The 23,796-nt window shown below is 39.5% G+C and overlaps 1 protein-coding gene and 1 pseudogene across 1 annotated transcript; one reads left to right on the top strand and one right to left on the bottom strand.

The window, feature by feature from the left end:
- Nucleotides 1-1,052: 1,052 nt before the first annotated feature.
- Nucleotides 1,053-11,864, bottom strand: LOC143542664 (uncharacterized; annotated as a pseudogene).
- Nucleotides 11,865-19,887: 8,023 nt separating this feature from the next.
- LOC143542663 (gibberellin 2-beta-dioxygenase 1-like) lies at nt 19,888-22,314 on the top strand. The gene is made up of 3 exons (XM_077035203.1): nt 19,888-20,309; nt 20,723-21,077; nt 22,039-22,314. The coding sequence occupies exons 1-3, from the start codon at nt 19,903-19,905 to the stop codon at nt 22,312-22,314; spliced, it is 1,038 nt and encodes a 345-aa protein (XP_076891318.1). The 5' UTR covers nt 19,888-19,902.
- Nucleotides 22,315-23,796: the final 1,482 nt, after the last annotated feature.

Raw genomic sequence — 23,796 nt, 5'->3', positions numbered from 1 at the left:
TACTTCACAATACCTTGTATATGATTCTTTCTTACTACAACATTATTTTGACAAAATACCAACCGACAACCGCCCATCTAAGGACCACATTTAAAACAATCATATCATTAGACGGATGATATGCACAACATACAAACCAAACCAAACCAAATAAAAGACCTTTAACAAACTTCCTTCCAATCAAATCTGGTATTGGGTTTAACTTTCGTAAGCAAAACTCGGGCATGATAGGAAGCAAAAAGTACCCTCACGAGTGTGACAAAACAAATTGTATCATATATATTATTAGTACCACTGAACTAAATATAATAACTAACTAGGGTGTAAACAATCCAAACGGCTCACGAGCCTAAGACCATGCTCGAGCTCAAATATAAGCTTGTTTAATAAATGAGCCCAAGCTCAACCTTCACTTATTGACTTCGAGCACGCTCACATGCTTTTTTATTGTATAATATTTTTACATTATATTTATTATCTAAAATTGTAATGAAAATTTATAAATAATTTATACTATGTTATAATAAAAATTAAATTTACAAACTATATATAAAAATATTTGTAGATACATACTGATAAATTAATACATGATTCATTAATGTGTGCACGCCTGCGCGGCTGTGTAAGCTGCAGAAATATGGGCTCTACTGATATAGGTTTAACCCACAGATAGTAGGTGAGTTTTACTGATTTTGCCCTTTTTATCATTTTTGTAAGTTCTACGGCCTATACCCCGTTTTTTATAAATGTTTTGTGTTGTAATGCATGCAAGTGGACGTTTTAAATTTATGTGCATGTTAAACTGTTTATCTGAGCTTTAAAAATAAATTATTATAAGTAACGGAACAGAGGTTTATAGCTTCTAGTAGCAAGGTACAGAAGACATCATTCAGTTATTTGGCTAAGAATATAACTGGCATAGCTTAGCTTATCCGACTGGTTAAACTCTAATCAGTTTGTTTAAGTCAAGTTCAGAAGTACCTCCAATTTAAAATTTGTAAAGACACTAATTTAGACTTCCATTGTGCTTGACAAAAATCTTTAAAATTTCACTACACTACTAAAGCCTGGAACAAAATATCAAGATATTTAATTAAGAATGCAAACCTGACTAAAAAACGCGTATCAGTATAGGCCCGCATAATACCAACGAAACAAAACCGGGTTACAACTGGTCAAACCCGCTCACTCAGATTTTTCAAAGACAATATCTTCACAAGCTTCTCTTTAAGAAAAGGTGAAATCCCATCACACCAAGTCAAAATTTCAAATGACTTAACAACCCCTTTTCGTTTAACCTCATCAAACGCACCCGACACGCCCTTCAAAATCAAATCTTTCCTCTCAACATCATAACAATCTACCAATATAAACAAAAACTCCAAAAGATTGTTCGTCATGTGCACATATTTTGGCACCGAGTTCACCATCAACAAAATACCCGGCTCAATATTCATCACATTATCAACACTATCTTCATAAACAAAGCCAATCATTACCTTCAATATAATTCTTGGTACAACATGTTAACAGCCAGCCAATAACGGCCCATCTCGGGACCACATTTGACACAATCACATCATTAGACGGATGATAAGCACAACATACAAACCGAACAATATCAATCAAAACGGTTTCTTTCTCGGGACCATTAAGAAACTTCCTCGCAAACCAAACCTGGTATCGGGTTTGATTTCCAAGTTTGACTTTCGTAAGCAAAAACCGGAAACAAGTCTCCATCTCGGGCGTGATACGAAGCAAAAAGTAGTTGCTACAAGTTTTGGATTGATACAACCGAGTAATATCATAACCACGCGATAATAAATCTTTCCATACATCTTTAAACTCGGGCACGTGAACTAGATCTTGTAAAACCCTAATTAAATCCCTACCAATTTTTAAACATAAATGGAATTGCTCCTTAAAAACCCTAACACAAAAATCAGTTGACTTTTGCTTTAAGATCTTTACCTGTGGGTTTGAATAGACTCTGCAATGATCAGATAAAAGTCTCAGAAAGACATACAACGCACACGATATAACACTCGGTCGTTGTTCAACCAAAAACTCCCATTTTCGTGTGAAAATATCAACCATTTCCAAAGACAACCATAGATTTGGTTCACTGAAATCGCCACCGTGAATTTGCCTCAACAGACTCACTAACAAATGATCGATTCCAGCAGCAGACACATCGATTAGTTGTGAACAAATGTATATTAACTGAACTTTCACAGTCTCAACAAGCTTTGAATACAGTTGATCAACTAGTTTACATAGCGAATTTGTGAAGACACCGTACCCGTCGGTCACAACGCCATGTAAGTGCTTGATGTGATCTTTTGCCAAATGGGGTTCGGATAAGATACCGTGTAGAATGGTGAAGAGGTAGGTCCCAGCAGAGCCCAGTTGGACCCGCAAGACTCACCTTAAACACGGACGTCTGCGCAGAGACCAACTGGATCCGCAGGACCAACCATGCTCAGAGAAGTGACGTCCTTACGCGCAGTATGCAAGCTGGTCCCGCAGGAAATGCCTCACATGGTGAAGGACTCCGCCTGTTCCCGCAGCCTCGGATACAAGCCATGAGGGAAGGCCACCCGCGCAGCATGGCTACACGCACTAGGTACTTAGCTCACGATCATTCAGTGTCACCTGAATGAGCAAAGCCGGGAGCAATCCCGCACAGAGGCGGGAGGGGGAATACTCCCGCCCAAATAAGCCAGTCTATACTGAAGGACCTTTCACTGTACCTGACGAGGTATGGGCGAAAGATCTGATCAGGGATACGACAGCTCACTGATACAGTATGGCGAGCAGCATGCTCCTGTACTGTATCACTATTAAGCCGCTGCCTACTCACCAACTACTGTCATACCACGTGCGTAGCCGGCAATTGGTGGAAAGGGAATAGTATACAGCAGGCCTGGTCGCTATCAGCCGCTGCCTACCCGCCAACTACCAGCAGGGCACGTGCGTAGGCTACTGTTGATGAACAGGAACACTGTTGCAGCCGGCCATACCTCCTTGGAAACCTACCTTCGGCTATAAATACCCCAAATGGTATGACCATCTGATCTTATCTGGTATTATCCAACAACATATCTTACTACATTATCATCATATTATACCTGATATCTGCTCTAGCAATCTCTTAATATACTTTTATATTTAAAGAGCAATCTAGTCTGATTCTCACGCCGGAGGGTGGTCACAAGGAGGAACCCCCCCCCCTTCTCAGTGACGAGCTCACGGTGTCTGTTTTGCAGGTTATCAGAAGAACCATCTTCCAAGGGTCTAACCCCTCGTGGGAAACAGCTATCCAACCCCCAGGTTACCAGTAATCTGCCCGGGGTCCGGTTAGTGTTTCTTCATTGGCGCCATCCGTGCATAAAGCTAGAACTTTATTTTTCTCCAGTTTTTTCAAACTTCTGCAAAGATGGTTAGAGAAATTCCGGTAACCATAACCCCTGCTACTAGGGGGAATACCGGCAACACAGTTTTTACAAACACTACCCCGGCTACCGAAGCCGGGGCAAGCGAAGTAAATTTTACGAACACTACCCCACTTACCAAAGCTGGGGCAAGTGCAGTAAATGATCGCCTACTGGGATCCACTGATACCCAGGTTGAGAAACGAAGACTCCCCCGCCAAACTCTCGATGAAGTTAAGGCATGGGCGGAGGCACGACAAAAGGAATTCCAGGCTGAGTTGGACGAACGCTTGCGTTCCGTGCAACAGGCCGACGAATTCGAATACTGGGAGGATGAATCGGAGGAATCCGACTCCGACGCGAACCCTCGCCATAGGGCAAAAGGGAAGCATAAGGAAACGGAATCCCAACCGAAAAGGCATTTTGGACAAGCCTTCAAACCAAAAAGCACAGGTGGAAGTCCACGAGACTTCTCTAAAACGTTCAGACCAAACGTTGCAAATGCAGGAACGTCCAAATTTGCGAGGGACATTGCTGAAGCAATCGCCCCAAAGAGTGCCAAACAAATGCCCAACATAGGCACATATGACGGTATATCTGATCCAGACGATCATTTGAACAGGTTCATAGCAGGGGCAACCGTCAGCAATTGGACGGAACCCACGTGGTGTTACATGTTCCAAATGACGCTGGTTGGGGCTGCTAGAGCATGGTTCGATCGTCTACCGGTCAACCACATCTACGACTGGGCAGACTTCCAACAAAAGTTTAGCCAACACTTCAGCCAGCAACGGAAGTATACCGAGGAGCAATGGACAATCCTCAAATGCATACGAGAGGAAGACGAATCTCTGCCAAACTTCATCACTCGCTTCAACTCAAAGAAGCTAAGTTTGGGCAATATCAGTGAAGATCTTGTTCGCGCTGCCTTCATCCAGGGCGCACATGACCCAGAGCTCATCCGCACCCTAACGGGTAAAGATGGCATGCCATCCACATGGGATGGCATCATGACAGCAGCAAAACGCTATGCGGAAACAGAGAAACAACTGGGTAGAGATCTCCCACAGAGCACAAACCTCTACACCCAGAGGACGAGAGAAGACAACGTCCTCACCGCCCGATTAAATAAAAAACGAAAGCTAGGCATCTGGCAGTCAAGGGTAAACTTTGACACCTCATCCGGCTTGCAAAATCGGTTGGGCGGAAGGGATAATGTACAGTCGCACCGGAACTCCAGATGGACGCCACTCACCAAAAGCGTCACTGAGATATTCGCCACTGAAGGGCTCCCATGGCCAAAACCGCCAATAATCCGACATCGTCACGATGCAGATCGGAGCAAATACTGTGACTTTCACAAGACAAAGGGCCACAACACTGAAGAATGCATAGATGTAAAAGATATGGTCGAAGCATTTGTCAGAGATAGGACGCTCGCGCACCTCGTGGCGTAATAAAGGCTGAGCAGGCGGGTGCGTATAGAACCCCAGCTGGGGAAAACACGAATCAATTCCAGCTTCAAAATCGAGACTACATGCTGCGTAAAGAACGAGATCCCGAACCAGGTGCGTATCGGCTCGATGGCACTCCCATCCCGACAAGGAAGGGAGCTCATTTACACAGTTTGCATGTAAATCAATTCCAATTTGTAAAGAAAAGGCCAAGAGCCACTTCTAATGGAAATGATTCTCTTAAGAATATCGAAGCTGATGATTTTACATTTAATACTTTTCTGGACACTAATATGCCGGTTTTCACCGCATAATTACGTGAAGTCATTGCATGGGAAGGCGGTCCTACCCGCCCGAACCCAATAACGTGACAAACCTTCACGCAGGTCAGTTGAAGGGGAAAAAAAAGTTCAGCACCCAAAAATGAAAGTGCCGGTCTATCCGCATGAATCATTAAGGAAACTGAATAATAACCTATCAACAACCGCGCGTCGAACGGTTAAAACTATCCAACACTGGTGACGGCATTCACATTACGGGAAGTCGTTGCGTGGGAAGGCGGTCTTACCCGCACGAACCCAATAACGTGGCAAACTTTCACGCAGGTCAGTTGGAAGGAGTTCAATTATTCCATTAAATGAAAGTGCCGGTCTATCCGCATGAATCATGAAAGGAAAATGAACACTAACCTATCGACAACCGCGCGTCGAACGGTTCAAAACAAAATTCTTATAAAGGTAAGAAAAACCTACACGCAGGTCAGATAAGGGTAAAGTTTTGCCATCCTACTAAGTGCAAGTGACGGTTCTACCCGCACAATCACGAAAGAGGAAGCAAAACTTCACACCTATTATCAACCACGTTCAAAGGTTAACTTATCCTCAAAAGGTAAGAAAAACCTACACGCAGGTCAGATAAGGGTAAAGTTTTGCCATCCTACTAGGTGCAAGTGACGGTTCTACCCGCACAATCACGAAAGAGGAAGCAAAACTTCACACCTATTATCAACCACGTTCAAAGGTTAACTTATCCTCAAAAAGTAAGAAAAACCAGCAAGCAGGTTAGATAAAAGATAAAGTTTAGCCATCCTACCAAGTGCAAGTGACGGTTCTACCCGCACAATCACGAAGGAGGAAGCGAAACTTTTACCCACTATCAACCACGTTCAAAGGTTCTTATTCTAAACACTTGGAAAATTGCTAATTTAAACTAAGTATGCAAGTCATAAGTTTATAAAGCAAGGAACCCAAAGAAGGAAATAACAATCTTATACGCAAAAAGATTAATATTTCAAGAATATATTACAAGAATGGCCGGGTAACTACCCGCCTAAAAGAAAAAATAAAAAACTATACAAGTCTTAGCAATGGGAAGGGATCTTCAGGATCAAGCCTCAGGGCCGCTACCACTTGGACCCGCTCCGTCAGAACGGGGTGGATCGAGGAACGCTTTGAGGACAGCTAACCCATCATCAGCAGCAGCTACTTCGTCCACCTTCTCCACCACTGGATGCGGGAAGGCGGCGTATTGGTTCAATGCTTGGTCATAAATGGCTTCAGTATCCACATTGAACAAAGGGAAGTTGGAAGGCGGGACGCCTTTCTCAACAAACCCTAGACCAAGCATGAAGCCGGCCTTTTCCCCATCATCATGAGAAGCGTTGAGGGCTGCGGTCATAGCATCATCGTAAGAGGTCTCTGAAAAGACCCGACGCACAACCTACAAAGAAAACACAAGTATTAGAACCTTTTCTTACAAAAGAAATGCGTGAAGATAAATCTAAACATACCTGAGGCAACGCTTCTCGAAGTAGCCATTGGAGGGTAGCTTGCACTTCGTCACGGGCGCGTTCGGCTTCGCTTTGGTTCAGATTGGCAAGTAATACTTCCTTTGCGGCAGCCTCTTCGACGCCCTTAAGCTTCCGCTCGGTTTGGTCAAGCACCCCCCTCTGGTCAAGAATCTCTTGCAGCTTCTTGGCATCTTCCATTGCCAAGGCGTCATGAGCATGCTGAAGAGCCTTTAATTTGCATTTAAGCTGCTCATTCTCCACACGCAAAGGCTCAGCAACGGCTTCAGCCTTGGCAGCCCTCTCGGTTGCGTTTCGCGCAGTCTCCCTGGCCAACCGAAGCTGTTCATTCACAGCTTGGGCAGCCTTGGAGCGGGCCTCGAGTCGCGCCTGAACTTCAACCTCGAGGGCCTTGAAGGCCTTCTCCTTGTCGGCGGCAGCTGCCGCCAGCTGTTGGTTCTCCTCCCGAAGAGCACGCGCCTCAGATATGTCCTTGGCGTGAGCTGCTTTCAACTTGTCGTTTTCACGACAAAGCAGCTCGACGCGCGGCTGCATCCGGGCCTGGAGAACCCGAAGCTCATTAGTTAGCCTACCCTCCTGGTAGCTAACCATGGCTTCCCCCAACGCGCCCGGAGGAGCAGCGTGGCGAGCCCAGTCCACGCACTCCACGGGTGTGCGAAGGGTTGTTCCTCGGCGTATGTTCCATCGAGGAACATACACTTCATTGGAATCCGACACTGCAAAAGAAACAAAAGCAGTAAGGAAAAGATGATGAAAAACATAAGGGAAAAAGAAAGGAACCCTACGCACCTGTAGGGTCAATGACAGGCCGGTAGCCGCCAAACCCATCACCTGAACCTAAAGGAAATCCATCCAACAGGTCAGGCAGACGGGAAGGTGGCAAAGATCGGCGTGAAGCCCTGCGCGTACCTGATGGTCCGGCCATTGGTGCCGGTGGCGCGGGCATGGTGGCAGCCGCCGTGGTCGCCGACGTTGTCTCCGCCGCGGTCGCCGCCTCCTTAAAAGCAGCAGTAACCGCCGGTTCCGTGAAGGATGCTGTAAAAATCGCACTCACGGCCGGCGGTGAAGTCATCTCGGCCGGAACAGTTGGTTCGACGGAACGACCAACTGGACCAGCGGATGCAAGCGCAGGCGACTGGGTCGACGCCTCAGGAAGGCTGACCGAGCCTACCATCATTGGCGAGGAAGTACTCCCCTGCGTTTCACCCAGGATTGCGTCAACATCCACGCCTGCACAAAGAAGAAAGTGTTAAAAGAATTATGAAGTGACAAATCTACAAAGGCATTATGATTATACTTACGGGTTTTCTTGACCCTGAACGTACGGACGGGCGGGGAGGAACCCGATGGAGCCGGCCTCTTGGTACCGGTCACCGTCGTCTTCGTTGGTTCTCCGGAGGTAACGGTCGTAGCCTCCGGAGCAGTGGTCTTCTCACCACCGGGCTTCCCCGCCACCTCTTCACTATCTGACCCCGTGTCAGATAGAACCACTGGATCAGCTGTGGCCTTCTCCTTCCCCTTCACGCCGGCAGCAGTCTTTTTCTTCCGCACCAACGGAGGACCTTCTGCGGATTCCTCAGAAGAAGAAATGTCAAGAACTCCAGCAGCAGGCACAGCATTGAGGGGTTCAGGGTAGAAGATAGGCTTACCAGGCCGTCGGTGGCTCAGGATCTCTTGACCCGGCGGGTAAACCTCCACGAACTGACTCGCAGTTTGCTCTAGGATGGGCAACTCGTTCTCGTCCAGAGCACGAGTACCCATCCGTGCGGGACCATCTTCCTCCCGCGGATTCAGGAGCGACTGTAGGTCGTTCCCCTCTGAAATAAACAGGAAAGTTAGAAAAAAGTCAAAATCAACAAAAAGAAACAAGACATACCATAAGGGACAGAGTTCGAACCATATTCAAGGACAATCGGAACCTTCTGCGCATTCGCCGCCTTCCACACTCGGCTCATCCCCAGCATTACCATCGCTGACTCCAGAAAACGGAAAACCGGGGATTGGACCCGGGATATCTTCGAGAACCATTCCGCCTCCTCGTAGTTGGGGGCGTGAAGGCTCTGAAGTGCCTGGCCGTTCTTGAACTTCATGGCAATGGGGATGACGCGAGCGGATATGAAGAAGAACTCTCTTCTCCACGAGCGAAGACTCCGCTCGGTGGTACAAATCTTTAAACCCTTAATCCGGGTTGTAAGACTGTACCACCCCTGGATGCACCTCCAAGTGTAGAAGGTCATCAGGCGGTCCACATAGGGCTCGATGCCCAGAATCCGGCACACCCACTCAAAATGACGAATCTTGGCGATCGCCATGGGGTGCAGCTCGGTCAAATGAACGCTGTGCCTCTCAAGAACACGGTACACAAACTTTGTCAACGGGAACCTAAGGTTCCCGTAGACAAAGAATGCAGCATAAACCCCGATCTTGCCACTAGGGGCATCGTACACAGTATGGTGGGGTTCAGGAAACTCAGGCTCGAGGGACTCGAGCATGAACTTCCTGACGATATACTGGTACAGATCGACAGGAAGAGAACACTGGCACTCGCCAGCAGTCTTCTGATCGTCGGCATCATGAGAAGACATTTTTGCAGAAAGAGAAGTGATTTCGGGAAAATGCTTGCCTGAAAAAGGGGAGTATTTGCCGGAAATCACTAAGAAGAAGAAGAAGAAAGGTGAAAGTGTGAATTACAAATAACCCTCTTCCCCTTTATATAGTAATCGCAATTAATGCGGTGAATTTAATGCGGAGGAGAGAGAAATCAAAGGTGCAATGAAACTATGACACGTGGCAAAAAACAGGCTGGCAACAGCTGTTGAAAGGACGTGTGCCAGTAATTTCGCGGCCACGCGCCCGAAAAATCGTGCCCACGCGCCAGGAAAAGCGACTGGAATGACCATGTTCTGTCACGTCACCATAACTTCCTGCACGTCCTGACACAGTCAGAAGAAACCGTCGCACGACGTTTCAGAGGTTTGGACTGTTCTTATCTTTCCACCAACTCTTCGAATTTCAAAATTCAAAATTTAAAAAATATTAAAAAGTAAGCGGGAAAATACCCCTTACCCCTTGGCAAACAAGTAACCGTTAGACGGATGCGGGTACAGTGTAAAGGCAAAACCCTTCACATACCTAGCACCCGCAGGGAATTGAAGCCAAGTAAACCTTGGCAAACAAGTAACCGTTAGACGGATGCGGGTACAGTGTAAAGGCAAAACCCTTCACATACCTAGCACCCGCAGGGAATTGAAGCCAAGTAAACCTTGGCAAACAAGTAACCGTTAGACGGATGCGGGTACAGTGTAAAGGCAAAACCCTTCACATACCTAACACCCGCAGGGAATTGAAGCCAAGTAAACCTTGGCGAACAAGTAACCGTTAGACGGATGCGGGTACAGTGTAAAGGCAAAACCCTTCACGTACCTAGCACCCGCAGGGAATTGAAGCCAAATATTCCTCGGCAACCAACTATAAGACAGGCGCGGATACAGTGTAAAGGCAAAACCCTTCACGTACCTAGCACCTGCAGGGAATTGACGCTAGGAATACCTTGGAAGTAAAGTAACCGTAAGACGAGCGCTGGTACAGTGTTATGGCAAAACCCTTCACATACCTAGCGCTCCGCTGGGAATTGAAACCAGGAAGGATCTTCTGGGCAATGCTTGCGGAAACGGAAATAACATCCCCGCATAGCGGGAACGTTGAGAACTACGTTGTTTGAAGCGCCAGGATGGAATTGGTGGTTTTAACATAATTGATCACTATGTTCAAAACTATCAAAACCTCATGGAGAATCCACACAACTGGGACTCAATGCTCCTGACTTGCGAGGAGGTTACAGACCTACCCGCATCATACCCAAAGACCAAGCAGGAAACTCGGGCATTTCTGCAAGTGACAAGGACTTCCCATGGAAAACCTTACAAAACCCTTTTCAAAACCCTTTGCTTAAGTCCAAAAGTTCACCTCACTTTATTAAACACGCATGAGAAGAACATTGGACTGGGGGGACTTGAAGAGGTAGGTCCCAGCAGAGCCCAGTTGGACCCGCAAGACTCACCTTAAACAGGGACGTCTGCGCAGAGACCAACTGGATCCGCAGGACCAACCATGCTCAGAGAAGTGACGTCCTTACGCGCAGTATGCAAGCTGGTCCCGCAGGAAATGCCTCACATGGTGAAGGACTCCGCCTGTTCCCGCAGCCTCGGATACAAGCCATGAGGGAAGGCCACCCGCGCAGCATGGCTACACGCACTAGGTACTTAGCTCACGATCATTCAGTGTCACCTGAATGAGCAAAGCCGGGAGCAATCCCGCACAGAGGCGGGAGGGGGAATACTCCCGCCCAAATAAGCCAGTCTATACTGAAGGACCTTTCACTGTACCTGACGAGGTATGGGCGAAAGATCTGATCAGGGATACGACAGCTCACTGATACAGTATGGCGAGCAGCATGCTCCTGTACTGTATCACTATTAAGCCGCTGCCTACTCACCAACTACTGTCATACCACGTGCGTAGCCGGCAATTGGTGGAAAGGGAATAGTATACAGCAGGCCTGGTCGCTATCAGCCGCTGCCTACCCACCAACTACCAGCAGGGCACGTGCGTAGGCTACTGTTGATGAACAGGAACACTGTTGCAGCCGGCCATACCTCCTTGGAAACCTACCTTCGGCTATAAATACCCCAAATGGTATGACCATCTGATCTTATCTGGTATTATCCAACAACATATCTTACTACATTATCATCATATTATACCTGATATCTGCTCTAGCAATCTCTTAATATACTTTTATATTTAAAGAGCAATCTAGTCTGATTCTCACGCCGGAGGGTGGTCACAAGGAGGAACCCCCCCCCCCCCCTTCTCAGTGACGAGCTCACGGTGTCTGTTTTGCAGGTTATCAGAAGAACCATCTTCCAAGGGTCTAACCCCTCGTGGGAAACAGCTATCCAACCCCCAGGTTACCAGTAATCTGCCCGGGGTCCGGTTAGTGTTTCTTCAAATGGCTCGATTGAGACTCAGGTATTCGGGTTCGGTCCGGATTGTTAATGGAAACGGAGGTCTCAGTTCGGGCTCTAGAAGGCGGAAAGCTTCAGTTAGAGATGAGACGAATGTGTTATCGGCTTCGTAGGTGGTTTTGTGAATAAGTGAAGATGCCATCTACATGAATCGGTAAGAAAAAAGACTTCATATTACATAATATGACTTTGGATTTAAGTTAACAACCGGCTAAGCTGACCCTGGCTCGGCTCGTTTACAAACAAGCATTTATCAAGCAATCCGCGAGCTCTATTCCAGGAACTTAATTAAAGCTCACATCAATTTAGGATCAAGGTAAGATTCAGAAACAATCCCAACTCCAGCTGATAGCAGAACGGGTCTAGTCATTAACTCAGACTCAAGCTAGATATATAACAGTTCAACTCGAGTTGGCATATGGCACGGTGAGGTTGCTTGTTCATTTTGAGTTTTCATGATTTTTTTGTAAGTTTAAAATAACAAGTTAATGATAATATGAAACTAGTTTTTAAGACCCACACGTCGCGGTGGGACCGTTAAAACAAACTTTTAAAAGTCAAACTTACAAAAAAATATATATTCTTGTACACAAAAACAATTAGCCACTATTCACTTTTATACAGTTAAAATCAACCCGTATTCTCCGTTTATTTAAAATACCAAAACGCCCTTAGTCGTAACTTTTGTGTTCAAACCACTGGTAACTAAAGCTTTAAAGTAGGTCAAGGGATAGGGATTATATATCTTGTATTTTCTGTATGGTGCAAAAAAGCATTAAACAGAGTTTTAAAAAAGAGTTAACTTAAGGGTAAGGGTGGTTTTGTTGTAATTGCAGACCAACAAAAGAAAACTTAGGTAAAACAAACAATACCCCAATGGAACTGAATTAAAAAGACGATTGAGTTTAAGATAAAATAAAATAAAAGGTTTACCTTACCTGTGCAGCAATAAAGAGTAATCGATAACTGGAGAAGAGAAGACAAAATAGGGAATCAGAGTTCAATCTTTAGAGATGTTGCTCTCTTTAGACTCTACTCTGTGTTGTGGTCACTTTAGTGGCCTCGCGAGTGCCTGGCGCACACCACAATGGACACCCGTGAGTGGCGCCGCTCGCGAGCAGCCACGACCATGGTGGCCCGGGTGAAGTGAACTTTGGAATGGCGAATGAATGATCTAAACGAAAATGATAATAGTTTGCAATAAAATGTATATAACATGGGAAACTAAAAAATAAAATGATTGAAATGGGTCAAAACGGGTTGCATTTGTCGAGTTTTTTTCTTTTTTTATGATACGAGAAAAACGGATGAAACTTTTTAGTTTTTTTTACATTTTTAGTTTTTGATTTATATTTCGAGTTATGATTTTTTAATTTTTTTTTTACTTTTTAATGATGGGAATCTGAAATCTCAACCCATTGTGACCCATGTCAAAAACCCTTCATTAAAAAATAAAAAATACTTAAAAAATATAACTCGAAATAAAAATCAAAAACTAAAAAAGTAAAAAAACTAAAAAGTTTCCTCCGTTTTTCTCGTCTCATAAAAAAAAGAAAAAAAACTCGAGAAATGTCAACCCATTTTGATTCGTTCATTCATTTCCTTTTTTTAGTTTGACCTACTCTGACTCATTATATACATTTTATTACAACTCATTCAACACGATGGGTCACATTTGCCACCCCTACTAGCATCTGATCGATTTATTGTCATTTTCGTTTAGATCATTCATTCGCACTTCCTTTTTTACTAACTAACAATGCCACGTCAGCATCTACAGGTTTGTTCAACTTGTTATAACAAACAAACATGTATCACAAACGCGATACGAGATGCTCTTAATGACTTCTTGCTACTACACGAATGACAGAAAACGAGCTCGCAATTATAACAATTATGTCGTTTACGTTTGAAATTAAATGGTAGCCTACATCCGGAATACATAACATAGACTGTTCGGTTCCTGATACCCACTTATGAAGACGTACATATAGCTTCAGTAAAATTAATTAGTACCACAAGCTATACTTTTAACTTGTTTATCGATCTTTTAGTGATTCCACTAAAGTGGGGAAGACTTTCGTTTCTTTATTCTTTATCACCGTGACCAAGCCGATACTTATCACCATCACCCCATGCAAACAATTTGCCCGAAGAACAGTTACTTGAATTCAAATTCCCGACCATAACTTCCACAACAGCATCCGTATGCATGCCATACACCACATGCGGCTATAACGGTTCTAAGTCCTTTTAACGATTCAACTTCGGGAGGCTTCGAAACGCCGTCTCGAGAAGGTCAATAAATTACCTAAGCGGGTACGAACTCATTTGTGTGCCTTCACGAGAAACCATCATGAGTGGGTATCTAAAGATGTCAAGATCGACTTTGTAGAAGGAGTGTACCGTTGGCCTAGCAGGCTCCGGTAGGCATTCGTCCAGACTCCTCAAATGACTTTACTACATATCTTTACATTATAACGAGGAAAAACATCAACTTATTAAGTTAAATTGTTATCAAATTCTTACATCTTACATCTTTATTGGGAAGTAAAGTAATCTAAAGAGAGCAAATCGTCTTCGACTAATGCTACCATTGATAATTGTATATTACTTTTGAAAAATGCACTATCTTTTGGTGGTCGTGATGAAAGCAAAAGGTCGATCTCAATGCAAAGGAAACTTTTTGAAAATAATGGAATTAATTTATAAGAACGATGAGGAACTTCGTAAGTTACCAAAAGTTGCACGAAGTAATTAGTATTTATCCACAACTATTCAAAGAGATGTTGCTAATTGTTTTGAGGTAGACATTCTAAATTATATTTTCAAAGAGATTGACGATGGTATGTTTGCTTTGCTAGTTGATGAGTCTAGTGACGTGTCGAAAAAGAAGCAAATGAAAATTGTTTTGTGATATGTTGATATACGTCAACTTGTTAATAAGATTTCTCGGCCTTGTTCACGTAATGGAGACATCCTCAACCCTCAAGTCTACCATCAACACTTTTTTTTTTGCCAAATATGGATTAGGTTTTAAAATGTCAAAAGCAAAGAGGTTAAGGATACGATGGGGCAAACAATATGCGAGGTCAATTCAATGGTTTAAAAGCAAAGATCTTAGAAGAAAATAGCTCGGCATGTTATGTATATTGTGTTGCTCACCAGCTTTCGTTTGTAGTTGTGACTGTTGCAAGAAAACATTAGGTGTTCTAAACTTCTTTGACAATTAAACATTTTGATGAAAGTGGTTTGTGGTTTGCGGTTTTTGTAAACGAACATATATTCTTTAGAAAATGAGAAAGAGAGAGCGAAAAGCGAAATTGGTACATAGTTGTATCCTTGAAACAGGAAGTGGATATAACCAAGAGCTTTCTTTTATAAGATCTTGAGATGCAAGATGGAATTCTCACATTACAAAACACTTGTACATTTGAGAAACATGAGTTGTCGACTTACAAAAAAAAAAAACTTTTTAGATGATGAAAGTCACATAATTAATCAAACCTAAAGATCTTTACACTTTATCTATAATATATATAAACGAAACCCCTAAAATATTACGTGTCGTGATGTGGTCGCTCCCCCTTTTATGGAAGCCACCAGATTGCTTGATTTTTAAATAGATGTCTCTCATTGATTTAACCCAAATTCATGGGTATGGGTCTTACTAAAACCAGATAGCTCTTAAACGGGTTATAACATCTCATTAAATTAAAAATTAATCTTACCAATTATTTGATAAGAAAATCCTATAAAATAGAGATATACTGAAATTTAATATCCAATTTAAAAAGAAAAAGATATTATTTATAATTAATAAATAATTTTATAGTAAAAAACAGAAGCGGGTCACGGGTCACCAAATCCAGATAGCTTTTAAACGGGTTATAACATATCGTTTATTTATGAAACCCTTTCATCATCAAACCCTAAGTATATTATTAGCTTTCTTATAATAAAGAAAATTAAAATCCAAAAATAAATATTAAAAAATGAAAAATGTAAAACAACCATTCTCTCAAGCCATCAGATTGCTTTATTTGTAAATGAATGTTTCTCACGCATTTGACCCGAATTCACAGGTAAAGGTCTCACCAAACCCAGATAGCTTTTAAACGGGTTATAACATCTCATTATATTAAAAATTGATCACATAAAATATTTGATACGAAAATCCTATAAAATAGAGATATACTAAAAATTACCTATTTTATTTAAAATAAAAAAAGATATCTAGTTTAGTATATTAACTGAAAAAATAAATAGATAGGTTTAAAGCATATGTTTATAATTTATAAGAATATTTATTTTTATAAAAATGTATAATATATATATAATAAAATAGAGTTTAAAGGAAAATGAATAATTTAATGATGTTATAGATATAATATACATGGAGTGTAAAAGGAAACTGAATAATTATTGATCTATGACATATTTATTAGTTTGAATGGGAAAAAATTATGAGGTTTAACCACAAACTGACACGTGTCCACAATTATTTTACTTTATTAGAATAGGTAGATATATATTGTACACATGCTTCTAGAGCTACTCGATTAGCTACAGCACCAGGTGCATTTCCCCACTATTGTGGTAGCCGAAACGGCGGATTCCCCTACTACATTACAATACCTCGCTGCTTATACAAGAGTAGCTCTGGCTGAATATTTTATGTACCGTGAACGACACACTTTAATCATTTATGATGATCTCTATAAACAAGCGCAAGCTTATCGTCAAATGTCTCTTCTATTATGAAGACCGCCTGGGCGCGAGGCTTATCCAGGGGATGTTTTTTATTTACAAATGCATTTCTTCTAGCATTGGGCTTATTGTTAAGCATGCATTTTATCAATTTAGTAAAAAAAGTTACAAACAAAGGAGCTCATATTTTTTATAAACATGAATGTAAAGTGTATTTTCTGTAGATACAGTTAGTCTCTCAAAGGTAAACCTTTCGATAAAAGCCCCCCGAAAGACCAATGATTCAAACCGCAAAATGCATTTTCTCTGGCATTAGGCTTATTGTTAAGCATGCATTTTATCAATTTAGTAAAAAAGTTACAAATAAAGGAGCTCACCCGTGACCAATGCCACTGTGGTATTAAAGTTTGAAAACAAAAGAAGTTGATTTTGAGTCCACTGAAACATTTATTTTCGTTAGAACGTTTGATATGCAATTGCATAATAAATCAAAAGAAAAGACTTGGATATGAAAACTTAAAATAATGGTTTAATATGCTTGATATAATACAGAACACATTGATCAATTGCAAAAGTAATATTTTCAATTAAAATTGTATATTTTTATATTGCAATATTTTCAATTAAAATTGTATATTTTTATATTTTTATAAAAAACATAACAAACACAGATAGCTTTTAAACCGGATTATAACATATCATTTATTTGTGAAACTATTTTATCATCAAACCTCAAGTATATTAATTATTAACTTTTTTACAATAAATAAAATTAAAATCTAAATATACATATATAAATATTAAAAACAAATAATGTAAAACAATCCTCTAGGAATAAAGTCTAGTTATCTAATAATTATTTCAGCTTTGGCTCTCCCTCATTGATAATTTAGCGGCGGTCAACATGTGACAAAACAAAAGACCTCATGTTTCTATTTTTTCTTTTTCTTTTATTTCCTTGCCATACTTATTTTATTGTTCGGCATGAAATAACAATTCATAAAAATCCTTTAAACAAAATATATGCCTCTAAAAGCAATAGGTTCAAATCCTATAATTTACGAATTTAAATGTTTTATAAGAGTAATAATTAGTAGGTTAATTAGGTTAACCTGTCACAAAGAATCAGTTGTTTATGATGACGAATAACCTCTCAGACGCTGTATTGCCCCCTATCAAATTTGAACTATATATTTAGACTTTGCTTTGCATTTTTCAGGAAAAAAAAATGATAAGCTTTATGTTTGTTTAAAATTATTTAAACTTTTTTTTTATTATTAATTTATAATGATAAAGTTAAGTTATATTTCTTTTAATAAGAGTTAATTTGTGTTTAATATCTGTTTTATTGATGGCTAACTCACACCCATCAAAAGCTACTTTTAAATCTGCATCAATTTTCGCACTTCAACTACAACACTAAAACCAGCTCGCCATTGGAATAGCCCACATGATAAAGGTGTAAATCTCTTATCTTAGGTGGAGGGTATTGGTCAAGTTCAATTCTAGGAGGAGTAAATATTGTGAAATTTAAAAGAGTATAGGTTACACTTTTTGTTCTAAAATAAAGAAAAGAAAAAACACTTTTGGTAGTTGAAATGTTGAATACATTTGATAGGGTTTTTAGAGCCTATTTCGGTCTCAATGTAGTGGAAGATATTTGAAACAATGAAATCTTAGAAAACTAGCCATTAAAATATTTCAAGTACGTCAATTTATGTTACATTTAAACTTAACTAGTATTAAAACCCCTTGTTGTGGGTGCGTAAAACCGTTAAAGAAACTAATCCGTTTAACACAACTATGGTCTTTAACTCGTTCGAGCCATTATCCGTTTAACACAATTATGGTCCTTAAACCATTCGAGAAGTGGCTTAGACAAACGAAAAGTACACGCAAAAAATGTTGAAGCACACCAAGCATTAAGACATGTTAAAATGCTTGATCAAAAGATACGAAATTAATAAGTTTAATTAATTATTTTTATTTGTATTGTAGCACCGAAATCTTTCTTTTTTTTTTAAACTTAATTTGTCACAATCTTCAACCTCCTTCAAGATATTGTCGTTGGATTCAAGTCCCGAATCAATAATCTAACACAAACTAAACGAATCTCTCGCTTATATTAATCAGAAAATATAACTCAAAAAACTGATTACAAACTCTCAAACCCTAACTCGGTTTGACTCTTGATGAACTCTTGTTTGCACCAACTTCACGATCATAATGTCTAACCATAACTCGGCTTATATATATTAACCAAACTTGCTAGCCAAGACATCACCAAATATAATAAAACCCTAATAATTCTTGAGCTGGACCTTACACTTGATGAACTCTCGGGGTGCGCATGGTGTGATTCGGTGCGGTTTTAGGCTAAAACTAAATCTTCGGTTTTTGGATTTTTGAAACCCTTCGGTTTCGCCTTTTCGGTTCTCGATTTGGTATTGGTTCGGTTTTTGTCATTTGAGCTTGAAATTTTAGGTCGAAAAAAAGTTTTACTGAAAATAATGAATTTAGGTGTAAATAATTTTGTTGATTTTTACTAAGTGATTAGTATATGTTTGGTAAAAAAATCTTATTTGCATAAATATTAAATTCTTGTAAATTATTTAAAATAGAAAATAAAAAGATAAAAATCTAGAACATCGGTTTAGTTCGGTTTTTTGATTTTTATTACATGCAAAATCAAAACCGAACTATAAGTTCAGTTTCTATAAAAACATAAAACGAAAACGTCGGTTTATATTTCGGTTCGGTTGTTTGGTTTTAGATTTTTCAATTTTTTTCAATTCCGAAACGGTTTTCTTTGATTTCTTGCCCACCCCGAAGAACAGCAACTCTGTGTCTTTTTCTTAGAACGGTGGCTTTCTTATATTTAGGCTACCGCACTCTCCAAAATTTGAGAGCCCCGATGCCCCACTCTGGCCAGACTATGTTGTCTTAACCGGGCCCATGCTGGCTTCAGAGTTTGGCTTGTGCGTTCCCTGGGAAACCATACCGTCGACTGCCACTTGACAGCCATTGTGCCACCACAAGAGCAGGACCTCTGGCGTAACACACGGTGGGACGAAAATCCAGGTGGGCTCAGGATTCGAACTAACCGCCTTTGCACAAGGCCTAGCTCAAATCCTTCATTGTCAATATCCACCCAAATATGACACAAGTGAGATTCGAGCTTGAGTCTCCACTAGAGAACCCAAGCCTCTTACCGCTAGGCCACAAGTGGAGGATCGAGCAACTCCGTGTCTTGATAAGAAGTAAAATATATATAATAATTTATTTAGTATATTTATTTACTTACACCATATGAAACATAGTATTAAAAAAATTGTTGACTTTGTTTCACTATTCCTACAAATAGCCGAGCGAGAACCACTTTCGTTTGCCATTTCTAGTTTGAAACACATCTTCATTTCTTCGATTATAAAACCACTCATTTCCTAGTTTTCAACTCAGGCAAACAACAAATGGTGGCTAAACTCTTGTTTCTCAAACCCTGCAAACAAATAACTTACAACAGCCACCAACCCATGAAACAACTTCCGGCAATTCCCATCATCGACCTATCCAAACCCGAATCAAAGCATCACCTGGTTCAAGCCTGTCAAGATTTCGGATTCTTCAAGGTTGTCAGTCATGGAGTTCCATTCAAATACATCAACAAACTTGAATCACAAGCCATGAAATTCTTCACCTCCCCTCTTTCCCTTAAACAAAAAGCTGGCCCACCCGACCCATTCCGCTATGGAAACAAAAAGCTTGGTCAAAATGGCGATTTCGGTTGGGTCGAATATCTGCTTCTTAACCTGAAACTCGGACCCGATCACAAGAATCCATCAATTTCAGTGTTTGAAGAAAATCCTGAAGAATTCCAGTAAGAATCCATGATATTTTTAACCTTTTAACGAGCTGAGCTTGAGCGCGCTTTAACTTAAAAGAGCTTGAGCTCTAATCATTTAAAATTATATATCTCTAAAGCTTGTATTCGCTTATGAGTAATTTTTCAAGCTGGACTCTAGCTCGGGATGGACTCAATTATCACTCATTAACTATTTATTTAATTATTTTATTAATGTATATTTTATGATTATTTACGTATATAATTATAATTATAACTTTATAATATATACACTTAATTATTTTAATCATAACTTTATATATAATAAATCTTATATAAATATATTAAATAAAAAGAGCCGGCTCGAGCTATATATGTGAAGCTTGGGCATGAGCTCGAGAACGGTTTGCTTGATTACACCACTAATCGTGTATAGTCTGTTAATGCAGATGTGTTGTGAATGATTACGTGGCAGCAGTGAAGAAGATGAGTTGTGAGATTCTTGAGCTTTTAGCAGATGAATTGAAATTGCAGTCAAGAAATGTATTGAGTAAAATGTTATCAGATGAACAGAGCGACTCTGTTTTCCGAGTGAATTATTATCCGCCATGCCCGGAACTTCAAGAACACGAATTGAAAGGGAACAAACTAATCGGGTTCGGAGAACACACGGACCCGCAAATCATCTCTGTTTTGAGATCCAATAACACTTCTGGTCTCGAAATTTTGTTGAAAAATGGGAGTTGGATGCCGGTTCCTCCTGATTCCAACTCGTTCTTCATCAATGTAGGTGATTCGTTACAGGTACACACATGTGTAACGTCCTAGGGTTGGTGGCCCAGTGACAAAACACCTGGGGTTCGAGTTCTGAGAAATGAAAAAAATGGTCCAAAAAAACGTGTTATAATATACAAGTCGTTAAAGCGTCGCATCGTGCATGTCATAATCTTGGTGTCGTATTTTTTGTGACTTAAAAGATCTTTGTGATGATTGCCAATCAATCTAGCTTGACTTATGATTTTTAGGTCATGGTCGGTCATTTTCCAAGTAATTTTCAAGTTTTTGAAATATCTTAACAACGTGGTTTATCCGTACTCGCTAAATTTAAGTGAGTATGAAGTTGAGTCTAAATTTAATTTGTACTTCTTAATAGACTAGTTTGAAATTGGACTTTATATATTGAGTTTTAGTGAGTTCACGAGCCAATTATTGACATCCAGGATATAGGGGGCAACCGGGAGGCTTAACCAAAATTTTAAAGGGGTAATCGCTTTCTTTTTTTTATGTATTTATAACTATAAAATATAAAGGATTACGAGGGCGATTGCCACTATAATTCTTCTATTTTGAAGAGAATATGAAGTTAGTCTAAATTTAATCTAAACTTATTAATAAATGAGTTTGAACTTGGCCTTTATATACACTTTAGTGAAATTATTTTATATTAGTCATGAGTTGCTCAGGCGAAAATTATTTTATATTAAATAACTAGGTTAAATTTAAGTCAGACTCGAGTAGTTTATTTTGCCTTAACTAAAATTTAATAAGCCATGCATGTTTTATAGGCCATCATAAAGGTCGAATATATATCTTTCTACATGCCCCTATACACATTTGGTATAATCAAGATATTTTTTAGACACATGTGTGATAAATCTTTTCCTATTCTACCACATTCTTTAATCAAATCCTCATAACTTTGTATGTATTTATATCATTTAATTTTCGGTAGTATAACTGTGTGAAAACGATGTAACGAAACTAGGTACTGACGAACGGAAGGTTCAAAAGTGTGAAGCATCGAGTAGTGGCGAATAGCTTGAAAAGCAGGTTGTCAATGATTTATTTTGGAGGACCACCATTGAACGAGAAGATTGCACCTTTGGCTTCACTTATGGAAAGTGATGAGGCCAGCTTGTACAAAGAGTTCACTTGGTTTGAATATAAAAAATCTGCATTTAATTCAAGATTATCAGACAACCGGCTTGGTCTTTTTGAAAATAATAATCACGTAGTTGAAAGGACCACTTTGAACTTATGACTTATGAGACTCATGTCACATAATAAAATATCATTTTACACATCCAACCCACGTGGAAATATGTTAATAACAGCTCACCGATATCCAAAACCAAAAGGGTTTATTAAGAAAATAGGAATTTTAAGTTTTTGTTTAATTTTTTTGCTGTTTTGTTAAATTTTTTCCTCCATATATGATGAGCTTATGTAACAACCCTTTCGTTTTTCAATACATGTTTTTTATATTATCATATGCTTTTTTTTATTTTATTTTTATTTTGTGTTTATTGAATATAAGTATGGACATGGAAGAAATGCAATACAAAATGGTGATTGTGTGCTTAAAATGTCTAAGCTTTCAATATGTATACGACGAGGAAAAATAATTACCCAACATATAATAATCACTCACAACATAGATTTATTTTCCACACCTAGCATCATTTTAACCTTCTGTTTGATCTGAGGAATACTTATATATTAATAAGGTTTTTCTAAGTACACCGTAGTCTAATTTCTAATAACCTTAGTCTGCTTACTTTAATTAATGGTTGAGTGAAGACTCAATAAAATTTTGTTTTAAACTTTTTATTCTCTCTCCTTCAATATTATTCTCTTATATTATTATTAATAACTAGATTAGCTACTCGTATAATACACGGATTGAACAATTTAAATTATATAGATAATAAAAAATTCAAAATGTATGAAATGTTATATAAACATGCATATATCCAAATTGCCTCTGAAACATAATTCACTTATAACTTTTGTAAATTGACAATTTTTTCTTGTGACCTATATCACCCTGTGACGTCACAAAGCATCACAGTTCAGTCAGATTATACACATAGTGAGATGCTATTGTGAACAAAAATATATATAGCTATATAGACTAAAAATCTTTTAAAGCAAAAAAGAAAAAAGAAAAAAGAAAAAAATTGTTCCAATTAGCCGCCCCTGCTATTGATTCTAACTTGAAATAATTTTTTTGCCAAAACATCTGAAAATACCCTCGATGCAGTCTAACTAATCTATAGTAAAAATTGATTATGATAAAATACTACTCTTTTGCAATTAGAAACTCAAGGATTGATCCTTATTTTCCAAGCTAATTTGTTACTGCTGCATGCCCATTTGTTAGTTACCAAAAAACTATTTATAATAGTAATAATGATGGTAAAGATAATAGTAATTAACAATAATATTAATAGTAATTCTAATTGTAAATAAAAAGAAAAACTTACAAATATATACGTTAAAACACATGTATTCATGATTTTTTGTTTTTTATTGTTACATACTCTATTTAGTTTAATACACGTTGATAAATTAATGTATACACTATGATAGAGTCCGTATGATACAAGGATGGTTAAAAACAATAAAAAAGTTAAATTTTGCAATATACATGATAACATACGTTATAGATTCATATGATATTAATAATGATAAACAAAATTTTACAATTAATAAATCTCTAAAAGCCTGTTTGAATACAACA

This window comes from Bidens hawaiensis, unplaced genomic scaffold (assembly GCF_021521415.1).
Source record: "Bidens hawaiensis isolate Kalapana, Puna unplaced genomic scaffold, B.hawaiensis_p1.1 tig00012953_1, whole genome shotgun sequence".
Lineage (NCBI taxonomy): Eukaryota > Viridiplantae > Streptophyta > Magnoliopsida > Asterales > Asteraceae > Bidens > Bidens hawaiensis.
Note: the sequence above shows the minus strand (reverse complement) of the source record. Positions and strands in the feature narration are given on the sequence as shown.